The sequence below is a fragment of the Pristiophorus japonicus genome, chromosome 14 (assembly GCF_044704955.1).
Source record: "Pristiophorus japonicus isolate sPriJap1 chromosome 14, sPriJap1.hap1, whole genome shotgun sequence".
Taxonomy (NCBI): domain Eukaryota; kingdom Metazoa; phylum Chordata; class Chondrichthyes; family Pristiophoridae; genus Pristiophorus; species Pristiophorus japonicus.
In genome coordinates this window covers 103,647,668-103,662,270 of record NC_091990.1, presented here as the reverse complement: position 1 = coordinate 103,662,270, position 14,603 = coordinate 103,647,668, and the positions used below count along the sequence as shown (strand labels likewise).

At 51.9% G+C, this 14,603-nt stretch overlaps 1 protein-coding gene across 2 annotated transcripts in view; it reads left to right on the top strand.

The window, feature by feature from the left end:
* Positions 1-1,718: 1,718 nt before the first annotated feature.
* Positions 1,719-14,603, top strand: part of ric8a (RIC8 guanine nucleotide exchange factor A) — a 72,802-nt gene continuing 59,917 nt past the window's right edge. Inside the window, exons 1-2 of one of the 2 annotated variants that reach the window (XM_070899426.1) lie at positions 1,719-1,846; positions 9,736-9,783. In XM_070899426.1, coding sequence (XP_070755527.1) covers positions 1,763-1,846; positions 9,736-9,783 — 132 coding nt within the window. In that variant the 5' untranslated portion in view covers positions 1,719-1,762. Of the gene's footprint in view, positions 1,847-3,069; positions 3,188-9,735; positions 9,784-14,603 lie in introns of those variants that run through there. The other variant, XM_070899427.1, reaches the window with a different exon arrangement.

The following is a 14,603-nucleotide window of genomic DNA, read 5'->3' as shown; positions in this document are numbered from 1 at the left end:
TGCTGTACCTGCATACTAACTTTTTGTGTTTCATGCACAAGGACTCCCAGGTCTCTCTGTACTGCAGCATTTTGCAATTTTTCTCCATTTAAAGTGAATAACCTCACATTTTTTTTCCCACATTATACTCCATCTGCCAAATTTTTGCCCACTCACTCAGCCTGTCTATATCGCTTTGCAGATTTTTTGTGTCCTCCTCACAATTTGCTTCCCCATCCATCTTTTATCATCAGCAAACTTGGCTACATTACACTCGGTGTGCAAAATCAAAGCACATGGTATTGGGGGTAATATACTGACGTGGATAGAGAACTGGTTGGCAGACAGGAAGCAGAGAGTTGGGATAAACGGGTCCTTTTCAGAATGGCAGGCAGTGACTAGTGGAGTGCCGCTAGGCTCAGTGCTGGCACCCCAGCTCATTACAATATACATTAATGATTTAGATGAAGGAATTGAGTGTAATATCTCCAAGTTTGCAGATGACACTAAAACTGGGTGGTGGTGTGAGCTGTGAGGGGGATGCTACGAGGCTGCAGGGTGACTTGGATAGGTTAGGTGAGTGGGTAAATGCATGGCAGATGCAGAATAATGTGGATAAATGTGAGATTATCCACTTTGGGGGCAAAAACGCAAAGACAGAATATTATCTGAATGGCGGCAGATTAGGAAAAGGGGAGGTGCAACGAGACCTGGGTGTCATGGTTCATCAGTCACTGAAAGTTGGCATACAGGTACAGCAGGCGGAGAAGAAGGCAAATGATATGTTGGCCTTCATAGCTAGGGGATTTGAGTATAGGAGCAGGGAGGTCTTACTGCAGTTGTACAGAGCCTTGGTGAGGCCTCACCTGGAATATTGTGTTCAGTTTTGGTCTCCTAATCTGAGGAAGGACGTTCTTGCTATTGAGGGAGTGCAGCGAAGATTCCCAGGATGGCTGGACTGACATATGAGGAGAGACTGGATCAACTGGGCCTTTGTACATTGGAGTTTAGAAGGATGAGAGGGGATCTCATAGAAACGTATAAGATTCTGACGGGACGGGACAGGTTAGATGCGGGTAGAATGTTCCCGATGTTGGGGAAGTCCAGAACTAGGGGACACAGTCTTCGGATAAGGGGTAGGCCATTTAGGACTGAGATAAGGAGAAACTTCTTCACTCAGAGAGTTTTTAACCTGTGGAATTCCCTGCCGCAGAGAGTTGTTGATGCCAGTTCATTGGATATATTCAAGAGGGAGCTAAAGGTATCAAGGGGTATGGAGAGAAAGCAGGAAAGGAGTACTGAGGGAATGATCAGCCATGATCTTATTGAATGGTGGTGCAGGCTCGAAGGGCCGAATGGCCTATTCCTGCACCTATTTTCTTTGTTTCTATGGTCCCTTCATCCAAGTCATGAATATAGATTATAAATAGTTGAGGCCCCAGCACCGATCCCTGCGGCACCCCACTAGTCACTGTTTGCCAACCGGAAAATGACCCACACAGGATTTGCACACAGCAAGATCCCACAAACAGCAATGTGACAATGGGCAGACTGGGGCCAGGAGTGATGGGCACCAGAGACTGTGCCCTGGGTCCGGAGAGACTGGAGAAATTCACTGCCACAATTTGAATAATTTTAATAAACATGAAATATTATTTTGCTCCAATTTCAGCCCTGGGGGCACTGGCACAGGGGGCGGGGCCAGAGACTGTGGGCGGGGCTGTGAGGGGCGGGGCGTGCAGCGCGCGGGGAGCAGGCAGTGCGCGTCCGGAGCGGACCGGCCATGGAGCTGAGCCGGGTGATGGAGCGGCTGGAGGGCGGCGATCAGGACTCTGCGCTCCGGGCGCTGCAGCTTCACAACATCGAGGTGAGAAGGTCGGGGCCGGGAGGAGGTCGGGGCCACGGCCCCACCCGCTCCCCCGGCAAAACACACAAACCAAACCCGCACTGCGGCCCTCAGTCCGGGCCCGGGGTCCGCGGCGGGGCTTCCGTCAGTCCGTGAGAGCCGGTCACTGTGCCCCCGCCCCCCCGTCCGTCACACTGGGCCCTGCCCCCCACCCCCTTCCGTCACACTGGGCCCTGCCCCCCCCCCCTTCCGTCACACTGGGCCCTGCCCCCCCCCCCCCCTTCCGTCACACTGGGCCCTGCCCCCCCCCTTCCCTTCCGTCACACTGGGCCCTGCCCCCCCCCCTTCCGTCACACTGGGCCCTGCCCCGCCCCCCCTTCCGTCACACTGGGCCCTGCCCCCCCCTTCCGTCACACTGGGCCCTGCCCCCCCCCCCCCCTCCGTCACACTGGGCCCTGCCCCCCCCCCCCCCCCCCTCCGTCACACTGGGCCCTGCCCCCCCTCCGTCACACTGGGCCCCCGCCCCCCCCGTCCGTCACACTGGGCCCTGCCCCCCCCCTTCCGTCACACTGGGCCCTGCCCCCCCCCCTTCCGTCACACTGGGCCCTGCCCCCCCCCCTTCCGTCACACTGGGCCCTGCCCCCCCCCCTTCCGTCACACTGGGCCCTGCCCCCCCCCCTTCCGTCACACTGGGCCCTGCCCCCCCCCCCCTTCCGTCACACTGGGCCCTGCCCCCCCCCCCCTTCCGTCAGACTGGGCCCTGCCCCCCCCCCTTCCGTCACACTGGGCCCCTGCCCCACCGTCCGTTACACTGGGCCCTGCCCCCCCCCCCCTTCCGTCACACTGGGCCCTGCCCCCCCCCCCCCCTTCCGTCACACTGGGCCCTGCCCCCCCCCTTTCCGTCACACTGGGCCCCGCCCCCCCCCAGCCCTGCCTCCGGGACCCGGGGACACTGGGCCCTGCCCTCCGGGGCACTGGCCCTGCCTCCCGAACAGTTCCCCCCTCTCCCCGCCCCACGGACACTGCCCCCGGGGCACTGGCCCTGCCTCCCGAACCCTTCCCCTCTCTCCCTCTCCCCCCGGACCCTTCCCCTCTCTCTCCCCACCCCCCCGGACCCTGCCCCTGCGTCCGGGGCACTGCCACCCACCCCGCCCCCTCCCCCGGGCCCCGGACCCAGGGCACGGCTCTAGATGTGACGGGGTAAATTTCCCACCGGACACCTCGACCACCTCGTTCGCACCAACTGGTTCCCGGCTCCCATTGAACCATGAGCGTCCACGGGCCCCCAGACCTGTCATAGTGTGAAGCACCTTGAGTATGGAGGTAGACTGCATGAGTAGGGACTCTGCACTTTACAGAAGGGTAGGCTTAGTGTTCAACATAAGGCCTACGAGCAGGTGTAGGCCATTTGGCCCCTTGGGCATGCTCCACCATTCAATAAGATCACGGCTGATCTTCGACCTCAACTTCATACTTTCGTGCAACAAAAGAATTGCATTTTTATTCCTTGATTCCCCTCAAGCACAAAAATCTTATCGATTTCAGCTTTGAATATGGTCAAAGACTGAGCTTCCACATCTCTGTACTAAATGGCCGACCCCTTATCCTGAGACTGTGCCCCCTGGTTCTAGACTCTCCAGCCAGGGGAAACAGCCACTCATCATCTACCCTGTCAATCCCCCTCAGAATCTAGTATGTTTCAATGAGATCACCTTTCATTCTTCAAAACTCCAGAGAGTATAGGCCCAATCTACTCAATCTCTCCTCATAGGACAAGCCTCTCATCCCAGGAATCAATCTAGTGAACCTTTGTTGCACCATCTCTAAAGCAAGTATATCCTTCCTTAAATAAGGAGACCAAAACTGAAGAGAGTTCCAGGTGTGCTCTCACCAAAGCCCTGTACAATTTGCAGACACTTTGTGTTCGCCTCACTACTTACTGTCCCACCTAGCTTTGTATCGTCAGCAAACTTGGATACATTACACTCAGTCCCTTCATCTAAGTCATTAATATAGATTCTAAATAGCTGAGGCCCCAGCACTGATCCCTGCGGCACCCCACTAGTTATCGCCTGCCAACCCGAAAGTGACCCGTTTATCTCTACTCTCAGTTTTCTGTCCGTTAGCCAATCCTCTATCTGTGCTAATATATAACAACAGCAACAACTTGTATTTATATAGCGCCTTTAACGTAGTAAAACGTCTCGAGGCGCTTCACAGGAGAATTATAAGACCAAAAATTTGACACTGAGCTGCATTAGGAGATATTAAGGTATGTGACCAAATGCTTGGACAGAGAGGTAGGTTTTAAGAAGCATCTTAAAGAAGGAGAGCAAGGTAGAGAGGTGGCAACAGAAGGAACAGCCATCAATGGTTGAGTGATTATAATGAGGGATGCTCAAGAGGGCAGAATTCGAGTAGCGCAGACATCTCGGGGTGGGTGTGGGGCTGGAGGAGATTACAGAGATAGGGAGGGGCGAGGGCCATGGACGGATTTGAAAACAAGGATGAGAATTTTGAAATCGAGCCTTTGCTTAACTGGGAGCCAATGTAGGTCAGCGAGCGCAGGGCTGATGGGTGAACGGGACTTGGTGCGAGTTAGGACACTGGCAGCCGAGTTTTGAATCAACTCTAGTTTACATATGGTAGAATGTGGGAGGCCAGCCAGGAGTGCGTTGGAATAGTCAAGTGTAGAGGTAACAAAGGCACGGATGAGGGCTTCAGCAGCGGATGAGCTGAGGCAGGGGCGGAGACGGGCGATGTTACGAAGGTGGAAAGCGGTGGTTTTAGTTATGCTGCGGCTATGTGGTCGAGATCTCATTTCAGGGTCAAATATGACACCTTGGTTGCGAACAGTGCAGTTCAGCCTCAGACAGATGCTGGGGACAGGGATGGAGTCGGTGACTAGGAAATGCAGATTGTGGCGAGGAGGAGTGGGTTGATAGGGGAGCGGGGTCCAGGGTGGGGGGGGGCTGATAGGGGTTGGGGGGGGTGATAGGGGAGCGGGGTCCGGGGGGGGGGGTGATAGGAGAGCGGGGTCCGGGGGGGGGTGATAGGGGAGCGGGGTCCGGGGGGGGTGATCGGGGTCCGGGGGGGTTAATAGGGGAGCGGGGTCTGGGGGGGGGGGCTGATAGGGGAGCGTGATTGGGGGGGGGTTGCCGATCGGGGGATGATGGAGGAGCAGGCGGGTGGGGAGGGGGTTAATCGCGGAGTGATGGGAGAGCGGGGTCTGAGGGGAGGGAGGGGGTTGGTGATGGGGGAGCAGGGTCCGGGGGGGGGGGGAGGGTGTGGTGTGATGGGGAGCGGGGGGGGCGGGGTGATGGGTGTATCTTGGGACAGCTGGACCTGTGCAGAAGATGCACTCAGGATTCCGACGTGTATTTGAAGTGAAGCAGAGTGTAATATTTGGGCGGAGACTGCCCTGCGGGATTGAAACATGAAATTAATTTGAGCTATTCCTGTGACCTCAGGTTTGTTTTCCTGCACACTTCCAGCTGTTTGGCAATCTATTCATTGTCTGCCGTCAATCTATGCAGCCTTTTACGAAGCGTTAATTTCCCACCCCCAACAGCACCATGGCTGTTAAATCAATAGCAAAATCCATTTCCCTCTCGTGTAGCGGTGTTGCGAGCGAGGACGGTGGGGGCGGGGAGGGGGATGTGGGTGGGGGTGGGGGGGAGGGTGTGTGAGGGGAGTGTGTGTGGGGTGAGGGGTGCGTGAGGGGGTATGTGGGGTGGGGTGTGAGGGGAGTGTGGGTGGGGGAGGGAGGGAGAGAAATGTGTGGGGTGCGAAGGGGAGATTGGGCAAGCAGGAGGGTGGCTGAGAAGTTTAGCATGATGACAAAGGCATGGAAACACCCTACTGGAGCTGACCCACACCCACCTCATTCCTGCCCATTGTGGCTCGGCGGCAAATCCTGCCTAATAACGTTCCTGTGAAGCACCTTGGGACACTTTACTCCATTAAAGGCGCTGAAAAAATGCAAGTTGTTGTTGTTCAGTGGGTGGCATTTTCTTTGTGTGCTTGGCTTTCATTTGCTTTCCGACAGTCTGAAGTTTACAGCGCCCATCGTCCCTACATCCCTCCAGCACTCCGACCACGCTGCTCTGTGCTCTGATCTCCGTGTCATTAAGAACAGGTTTGCCACGGTTCTGACGATGGTGAGGTGCGGGTAAATCCACGCTAGGCCAGTCCTGCCGAGGCTGCTCCGCTCAGTACTGGGTGATCGACGCTCCTTGTGCAGTCTGCAGCGGGGACACTTTGGACAGTAATGCATTTATAGCCCAGGAACTTGCATCAAATTCCAGATTCCCACAATATCTAACACAGGCATGCTGAAAGTAACGGCAGCACAATTCTTGCAGCCTGAACACCAGTTATACCTGGAGCATGCAGTGGACTGTGAAGCACCTTGGAATGTTTTACTCCGTTAATGGTGCTATATAAATGCAAGTTGTTTTAAAAAATATATTCTCTGGATGTCGCTGGCAAGCCCAGCATTTATTGCCCATCCTTAATCGCCCTGAGAAAGTGTGTGGGGGGTGGCGGCGGGAGGGGGATGGGGGGGGGAAGTGGAGCTGGTGAGCCGTCTTCTTGAACCGATGATTTCTTGCTGGGCCATTTCGGAGGGCAGTTAAGAACTTAAGAACATAAGAACAAGGAACAGGAGTAGACCATCTAGCCCCTCGAGCCTTCACCGCCATTTAACAAGATCATGGCTGATCTGGCCGTGGACTCAGTTCCACTTACCCGCCCGCTCCCCGTAACCCTTAATTCCCTTATTGGTTAAAAATCTATCTATCTGTGATTTGAATATATTCAATGAATTAGCCTCAACTGCTTCCCTGGGCAGAGAATTCCACAGATTCACAACCCTCTGGGAGAAGAAATTCCTTCTCAACTCGGTTTTAAATTGGCTCCCCCGTATTTTGAGGCTGTGCCCCCTAGTTCTAGTCTCCCCTACCAGTGGAAACAACCTCTCTGCCTCTATCTTGTCGATCCCTTTCATTATTTTAAATGTTTCTATAAGATCACCCCTCATCCTTCTGAACTCCAACGAGTAAAGACCCAGTCTACTCAATCTATCATCATAAGGTAACCCTCTCATCTCCGGAATCAGCCTAGTGAATCATCTCTGTACCCCCTCCAAAGCTAGTATATCCTTAAGTAAGGTGACCAAAACTGCACGCAGTACTCCAGGTCCGGACTCACCAATACCCTATACAGTTGCAGCAGGACCTCCCTGCTTTTGTACTCCATCCCTCTCGCAATGAAGGCCAACATTCCATTCGCCTTCCTGATTACCTGCTGCACCTGCAAACTAACTTTTTTTTTGGGGATTCATGCACAAGGAAACCAAATTTTAATTTGATTTTACGTTTTAAAGTTTAATTTGTTTTAATTGCCGGTGCTTTTAGTGTCCCCCTTCCCTTTTATAGGGGGCACTGGGGAAAATTGTGAATTTAGTGCCCAAAAAAAAAACCAAAAAAAGAAAAAAACAAAAAAAAACAAAAAAAAGGGGGAAAAAAAAAAAGGGCCTTGTAAATGTCTGGAGTGTCACCCAGGTCGGGTGGCACAGTTTAATGTTTTATGTTTTGCAGGTGAACTCCAAAAAGAGTTTCATGCACAAGGAGGCACCGGAGGGACTGGAGTGCATCATCACGCCCGGCAACCAAATTTTAATTTGATTTTATGTTTTTAAGTTAATTTGTTTTAATTGCCGGTGCTTTTAGTGTCCCCCTCCCCTTTTATAGGGGGCACGTGGAGAAAAAATATGTTTTTTGTGCCCAAAAAAAAAACCACAAAAAAATAAAAGGGCCTGTAAATGTTTGGTGTTTCCCCCAGATAGGGGGGGGGGGGGGGCACGGTTTAATGTTTTTTGTTTACTCCCAAAAAGAGTCATGCGTAAGGACCCCCAGGTCCCTCTGCACCGCAGCATGTTGTAATTTTTCCCCATTCAAATAATATTCCCTTTTCCTGTTTTTTTTCAAGGTGGATGACCTCACATTTTCCGACATTGTATTCCATCTGCCAAACCTTAGCCCATTCGCTTAACCTATCTAAATCTCTTTGCAGTCTCTCTGTGTCCTCTACACAACCTGCTTTCCCACTAATCTTTGTGTCATCTGCAAATTTTGTTGCACTACACTCTGTCCCCTCTTCCAGGTCATCTATGTATATTGTAAACAGTTGTGGTTCCAGCACCGATCTCTGTGGCACACCACTAACCACTGATTTCCAACCCGAAAAGGACCCATTTATCCCGACTCTGCTTTCTGTTAGCCAGCCAATTCTCTATCCATGCTAATACATTTCCTCTGACTCCGCGTACCTTCATCTTCTGCAGTGTGGCACCTTATCGAATGCCTTTTGGAAATCTAAATACACCACATCCGTCGGTACACCTCTATCCACCATGCTCGTGATATCCTCAAAGAATTCCAGTAAATTAATTAAACATGATTTCCCCTTCATGAATCCATGTTGTGTCTGCTTGATTGCACTATTCCTATCTAGATGTCCCGCTATTTCTTCCTTAATGATAGCTTCAAGCATTTTCCCCACTACAGATGTTAAACTAACCGGCCTGTAGTTACCTGCCTTTTGTCTGCCCCCTTTTTTAAACAGAGGCGTTACATTAGATGCTTTCCAATCTGCCGGTACCTCCCCAGAGTCCAGAGAATTTTGGTAGATTATAACAAATGCATCTGCTGTAACTTCCACCATCTCTTTTAATACCCTGGGATGCATTTCATCAGGACCAGGGGACTTGTCTACCTTGAGTCCCATTAGCCTGTCCAGCACTACCCCCCTAGTGATAGTGATTGTCTCAAGGTCCTCCCTTCCCACATTCCTGTGACCAGCAATTTTTGGCATGGTTTCTGTGTCTTCCACTGTGAAGACCGAAGCAAAATAATTGTTTAAGGTTTCAGCCATTTCCACATTTTCCATTATTAAATCCCCCTTCTGATCTTCTCAGGGACCAACATTTACTTTAGAGGCAACCATGTGGGTGTGGTCCTGAGTCACATGTAGGCCCAGAACGGGTAAGGGCAGCAGGCTTCCTGCCCCAAGGGACATTAGTGGATCAGATGAGTTTTTACACCAATCCGACAGCATCATAGTCACTGTTACTGATCCCAGCTTATTTTGGGAGGAAGTGGAAGGGTTGATGCTGTTTTGCCCTTTCCAGCCCACGTTTGGGGTGGGGGAAGTGTTTGGGGTGGGGAAGTGGTTGGAGAAGGGTTTGGGTTGGGGGAAGGGGCTGGGGTGGGGGTACTTATCTGAGGAAGGATATACTTGCCTTGGAGGTGGTGCAACAGAGGTTCACTGGACTGATTCCTGGGATGAGAGGGCTGTCCTATGAGGAGAGATTGAGTAGATTGGGCCGAAACTCATTGCAGTTTAGAAGAATGAGAGAAGATCTCATTGAAACATATAAGATTCTGAGTGGTATTGACAGGGTAGATGCTGAGAGGATGTTTCCTCTGGCTGAGGGAGTCTAGAACCAGGGGGCACAGTCTCATGATAAGGGGTCGGCCATTTAGGACCAGGATGAGGAAAAATTTCTTCACTCAGAGGGCAGTTAATCTTTGGAATTCTCTACCCCAGAGGGCCATGCTCAGTCATTGAGTATATTCAAGGTTGAGATTGATAGATTTTTGGACTCGAGGGGAATCAAGGGATATGGTGATCGGGCGGGAAAGTGGAGTTGAGGTCGAAGATTATCCATGATCTTATTGAATGGCGGAGCAGGCTTGAGGGGCCGCATGGTCGACTCCTGCTCCTAATTCTTATGTTTCTTGGACTAAATGTAATACCAAAGAATCAAAGATAGGTTTATAATTATTTATCTGTATATTTGTTGCAATAATGAAAATGAATTGCGATATCTGGTCTTTCCCTTTCAGAATTCTCAACGTTTCCTGTTCGATGTGGAGGAGAGAGAGCAAAGACGGGTAGGTGCAGAGAGGACTGAGGGCACGGGAGGGGGTGATTGGGGGGGGGAGGTGCGCAGGGTGATGGGGAGGAGGTGCGTGAGGGGGGGGGGTTGCAGGGTGAGGAGGGGGGGTGGGTGCAGGGTGAGGAGGGGGGGTGGGTGCAGGGTGAGGAGGGGGGGCGGGTGCAGGGTGAGGAGGGGGGGGGCGGGTGCAGGGTGAGGAGGGGGCCGGTGCAGGTTGAGGAGTGGGGGCTGCAGGGTGAGGAGGGGGGGTGCAGGATGAGAGGGGTGCAGGGTGAGGGGGGGTGCAGGGTGAGGCGGGGTGCAGTGAGCGGAGGGAGGGGGGTGCGGGGCGGGGAGGGGGGGATGCAGGGTGAGGGAGGGGGGGATGCAGGGTGAGGGAGGGGGGGATGCAGGGTGAGGGAGGGGGGGATGCAGGGTGAGGGAGGGGGGGGTGCAGGGTGAGGGTGAGGGGGGGTTCAGGGTGAGGGTGAGGGGGGGTTCAGGGTGAGGAGGGGGGGGGACCTGTGAGGGGAATCGGGGGCGACAAGTGGGGAGATTTTGTACAGTTTGGTGGCAGGATTACTGCAACTGTTTAGAAAGAGTCCCAAGCCATTGCAAGGCCCCAGCAGGGTTCAGAAAATGAGCTTTTATTGATGTCAATAATCCACAGGATCTCCGAGCAAGTGAAAGGTAAAAACACACAGCTTCCCCCGTCAGGGTGTCCAGGGGCTGCCTGATTAATCATCCACTATCCTGGGTCCAGGACTGCTGGGACGGGGGAGAGGAGCGCTGTGGTGGGGAGTGGGGGAGGAGCGCTGGAGGCGGGGGGAAGGAGGGGGGAGCACTGGGGGTAAGGGGAGTGAGGAGTGCTGGGGGGGGAGAGGGGGAGGAGCGCCAGGGAAGGGGAGGAGCGCTGGAGGGGGGTGGGGGGTCGTGGGGAGCACTGGGGTTAAGGGGGGTGAGGAGCGCTGGGGAGAAGGGGAGGTTTGGTGGGGGAGGTGCGGGGGTAAGGAGGAGCACTCGTGGTGAGGGTGTATTTGCCACCAGTTGAAGCAACAGTAACCAGGCAAGCTTTAAAATCTAGCCATGTGCCCTATCAGTAGATACACAACTAATCTCCACTCCTGTCCCTTTAAGCAGGCGGATTTTCACACCCACCTTTAAATGAGATTTTGTCCCTTTTTAGGGAAGAGTGAGATTAATTTGAAGATGATTTATTTTTCCTGTCGGTTAATTGTTAGTGTTGAAGACGTAATCGGCCAAAATTGTTTGGAGGAGGGGGGCAAGGAGTGGATTGAGGGGTCCAGGAGTTGGTTGAGGGGTCGAGGAGTCAGGCGAGGGGCAGGGCAAGGGAGTGGGGCGAGGAGTGGGGTGGGGGGCGAGGGGCGTGCGAGGGAGGCGAGGAGCATGTGAGGGTGTGAGGAGTGAGGCGAGGGGCGTGTGAGGAGCAGTGGGGCGAGGGGCGTGCGAGGGGGTCAAGGAATGGGGCGAGGGGCGTGCGTGAGGACGGACGTCACTTGCTGGAGGAGGTTCTTCTATTGTCAGCTGAACTGACTGCGTTAATTTAGCTCCCTTGTGCTGTCGGTTAGGAAACCCTGCTGCCCCCGTCCCCAGTTACAATGGCACGTGCCGTTTAAAGCAACAGCAGCATTTTGTTTTCACTTTGTTACAGAGTGATGTAAATCCCTTCAGAATCCATCGTGTTGTCATTGCATGGAAAGCTTTCCTCCATAACAAGCTCACTGGGCCAAGTTCATCCTTGAAATCAAAACATTCAAACCATCAACAGAAATAATTGGGCGAGGGGAGAGAATGTTTGGTTGAATTATGTAAAAACATTTTAAAGTACAGCCAATAAAAACAGTCAAATAATCATCACATTTGTACCAATAGAATCATACAATAATTACAGCACAGAAGGAGACCATTCGGCCCATCGAGCCCGTGGCAGAATAGTGGCTAGAAACAGTAATCTCCCCGATCCCACCCACCCACGTACCCAGCATATCCTCCAACCCCACTTCCCCACACCCTCCCCATCTCCCAACCCCACCTCCCCACGATCTCCCCATCTCCCAACCCCACCTCCCCACGTCCTCCCCATCTCCACACCCCACCTCCCCACGTTCTCCCCATCTCCACCTCCCCACGTCCTCCCCATCTCCACCTCCCCACATCCTCCCCATCTCCACCTCCCCACCTTCTCCCCGTATCCCTCAACCTCACCTACCCACCTCCCCATATCCCTCAACCTCACCTACACATCTCCCCAAATCCCTCAACCTCACCTACACACCTCCCCATATCCCTCAACCCCACCCACCTACCTTCTCACCATATTTTTATGTCAGATACAGAGAGCTAAATACTTCAGAAAGCCGAGAGGAGTATAGAAAGTGCAAGGGTGAAATGAAAAAGGAAATTAGGAAAGCAAAGAGAAGCAAGGGAGAAAATAGCAGAGGCTCTGACCATCATTTTCCAATCCTCTCTAGCTACAGGTGTGATGTCAGAGAGCTGGAGGACTGCTAATGTTGTACCTTTGTTTCAAAAGGGAGAAAGGGATAGACCGAGTAATTACTGGCTAGTTAGCCTAACCTCGGTGGTGGCAAATTGTTGGAAAAAATTCTCTAGGACAAGATAAATCTTTATTTGGAAAGACATGGATTAATCAAGGACAGTCAGCATGGATTTGTTAAGGGAAGGTCGTGTCTGACTAACTTGATTGAATTTTTCAAGGAGTTAACCAGGAGGGTCGATGAGGGCAGTGCGTGCATTTGATGTAGTATATATGGATTTTAGCAAGGCTTTATATAAGGTCCCACAAGGCAGATTTGTCAGGAAAGTAAAAGCCCATGGGATCCAGGGCAAAGTGGTGAGTTGGATCCAAAATTGGCTCAGAGGCAGGAAAAAAAGGGTAATGGTTGATGGGTGTTTTTGTGACTGGAAGGCTATATCCAGTGGGGTTCCACAGGGCTCAGTGCTGGGTCCCTTGCTTTTTGTGGTATATATCAATGGTTACGACTTGAATGTCGGGTTATGATTAAAAAGTTTGCAGATGATGCAAATATTGGCTGTGTGGTTGATAATGAAGAAGAAAGCTGCGGACTACAGGAAGATACCAATGTACTGGTTAGGTGGATAAGACAGTGGCAAATGGAATTCAATCCTGAGAAGTGTGAGGTAATACATTTGTGGAGGGCGAACAAGGCAAGGGAATACACATTACATCGTAGGTTACTGAGAAGTGTAGAGGATCAGAAGGACCTTGGGAGTGCATGTTCACAGATCCCTGAAAGCCAGGTAGATAAGGTGGTTAAGAAGGCATAAGGAACACTTACCTTTATGAGACGAGGCATAGAATACAAGAGTCGGGAGGTTATGCTTCAAGCGTATAAAACACTGGTTAGGCCACAGCTGGTGTACTACGTGCAGTTCTGGTCAACACATTACAGGAAAGATGTGATTGCACTGGAGAGGGTATTGAGGAGATTTACAAGGATGTTAGCATCATAGAAATTTACAGCACCGAAGGAGGCCATTTCGGCCCATTGTGTCCATGCCGGCCGACCAAAAGCTATCCAGCCGAATCCCACTTTCCAGCTCTTGGTCTGTAGCCCTGCAGGTTACGGCACTCCCCACCCCTCTGGGTGAAGACAATTTCCCTCATATCTCCTCTAAACCTCCCCCAATTACTTTAAATCTATGCCCACTGGTTGTTGACCCCTCTGTCAAGGGAAACAGGTCCTTCCTATCCACTCTATCCGGGCCCCTCATAATTTTTATAGACCTCAATCAGATCTCCCCCTCAGCCTCCTCTGTTCCAAAGAAAACAGACCTAGCATCTCCAATTTTTCCTCATAGCCAAAATTCTCCAGTCCAGGCAACATTCTTGTAAATCTCCTGTGCACCCTTTCCAGTGCAATCACATCTTTCCTGTAATGTGGTGACAAGAACTGCACGCAGTACTCCAGCTGTGGCCTAACCAGTGTTTTATACAGTTTTATACAGTTCAAGCATAACGTCCTTGCTCTTGTATTCCATGCCCTGATTAATAAAGGCAAGTATTCCATATGCCTTCTTAAACACCTTATCTACCTGCTACCTTCAGGGATCTGTGTACCTGCACACTTCTCAGTGTTGTAAGGGGTGGTTTGCAGGGGGTCAGCTTTCCCTTCTGACCTTATGAGCGGTTCCGAATCGTTCCCATACCCTTGGTTCTAGACAATGGAATTATGAAGGGACGGTGACAGACTTGGACAGACAATCGGTTTCAAGGTAGGAAGCAGGTATGGCTTTATTGTGTTTAAAAAGAAGTAAAAGGCACACCTTTAATAACACACACAGACCAATACACACTGAGGGGTACAACACATTGAATAAAATGTCAAATTGCAGCCTGGGGGCAAAAGAATACAGCTTAAACTCTAAATGGGGTAAAGAGGAGAATGCAGATACATTTACACAAGTTATCCCAGCCTCCCTCCTCCACTTCCCCTAACTAACTAAGTTATAGCTCTGTGGGTTCAGGGGCCATGCTCACCAATCCCCTTTTTGACAGTTGCCGGTGAATCGCGGTTTCGGGGTTCGCTGCACTTGGCCTTCTAGGCGAGCCGTACCCCGGTCGGAGGAGAGGACTTCGGACTGCGTAGTCTTCGGTTGGGGTGCGTCCGTTGATGCGCTAAGTTGCGTTTTGGATGTATGGGGTAAGTACCCACTTTCTTTGGTTAGGAATAGTTTAGTTAGTCCCTTTTGGTAATTTCTCACCCGTTGGTCGTTCCGAAGTAGATTGTAGAGTGGAAATAAGTGTTGATTCTTCGTTTTTTGCTGAGTTGGTTT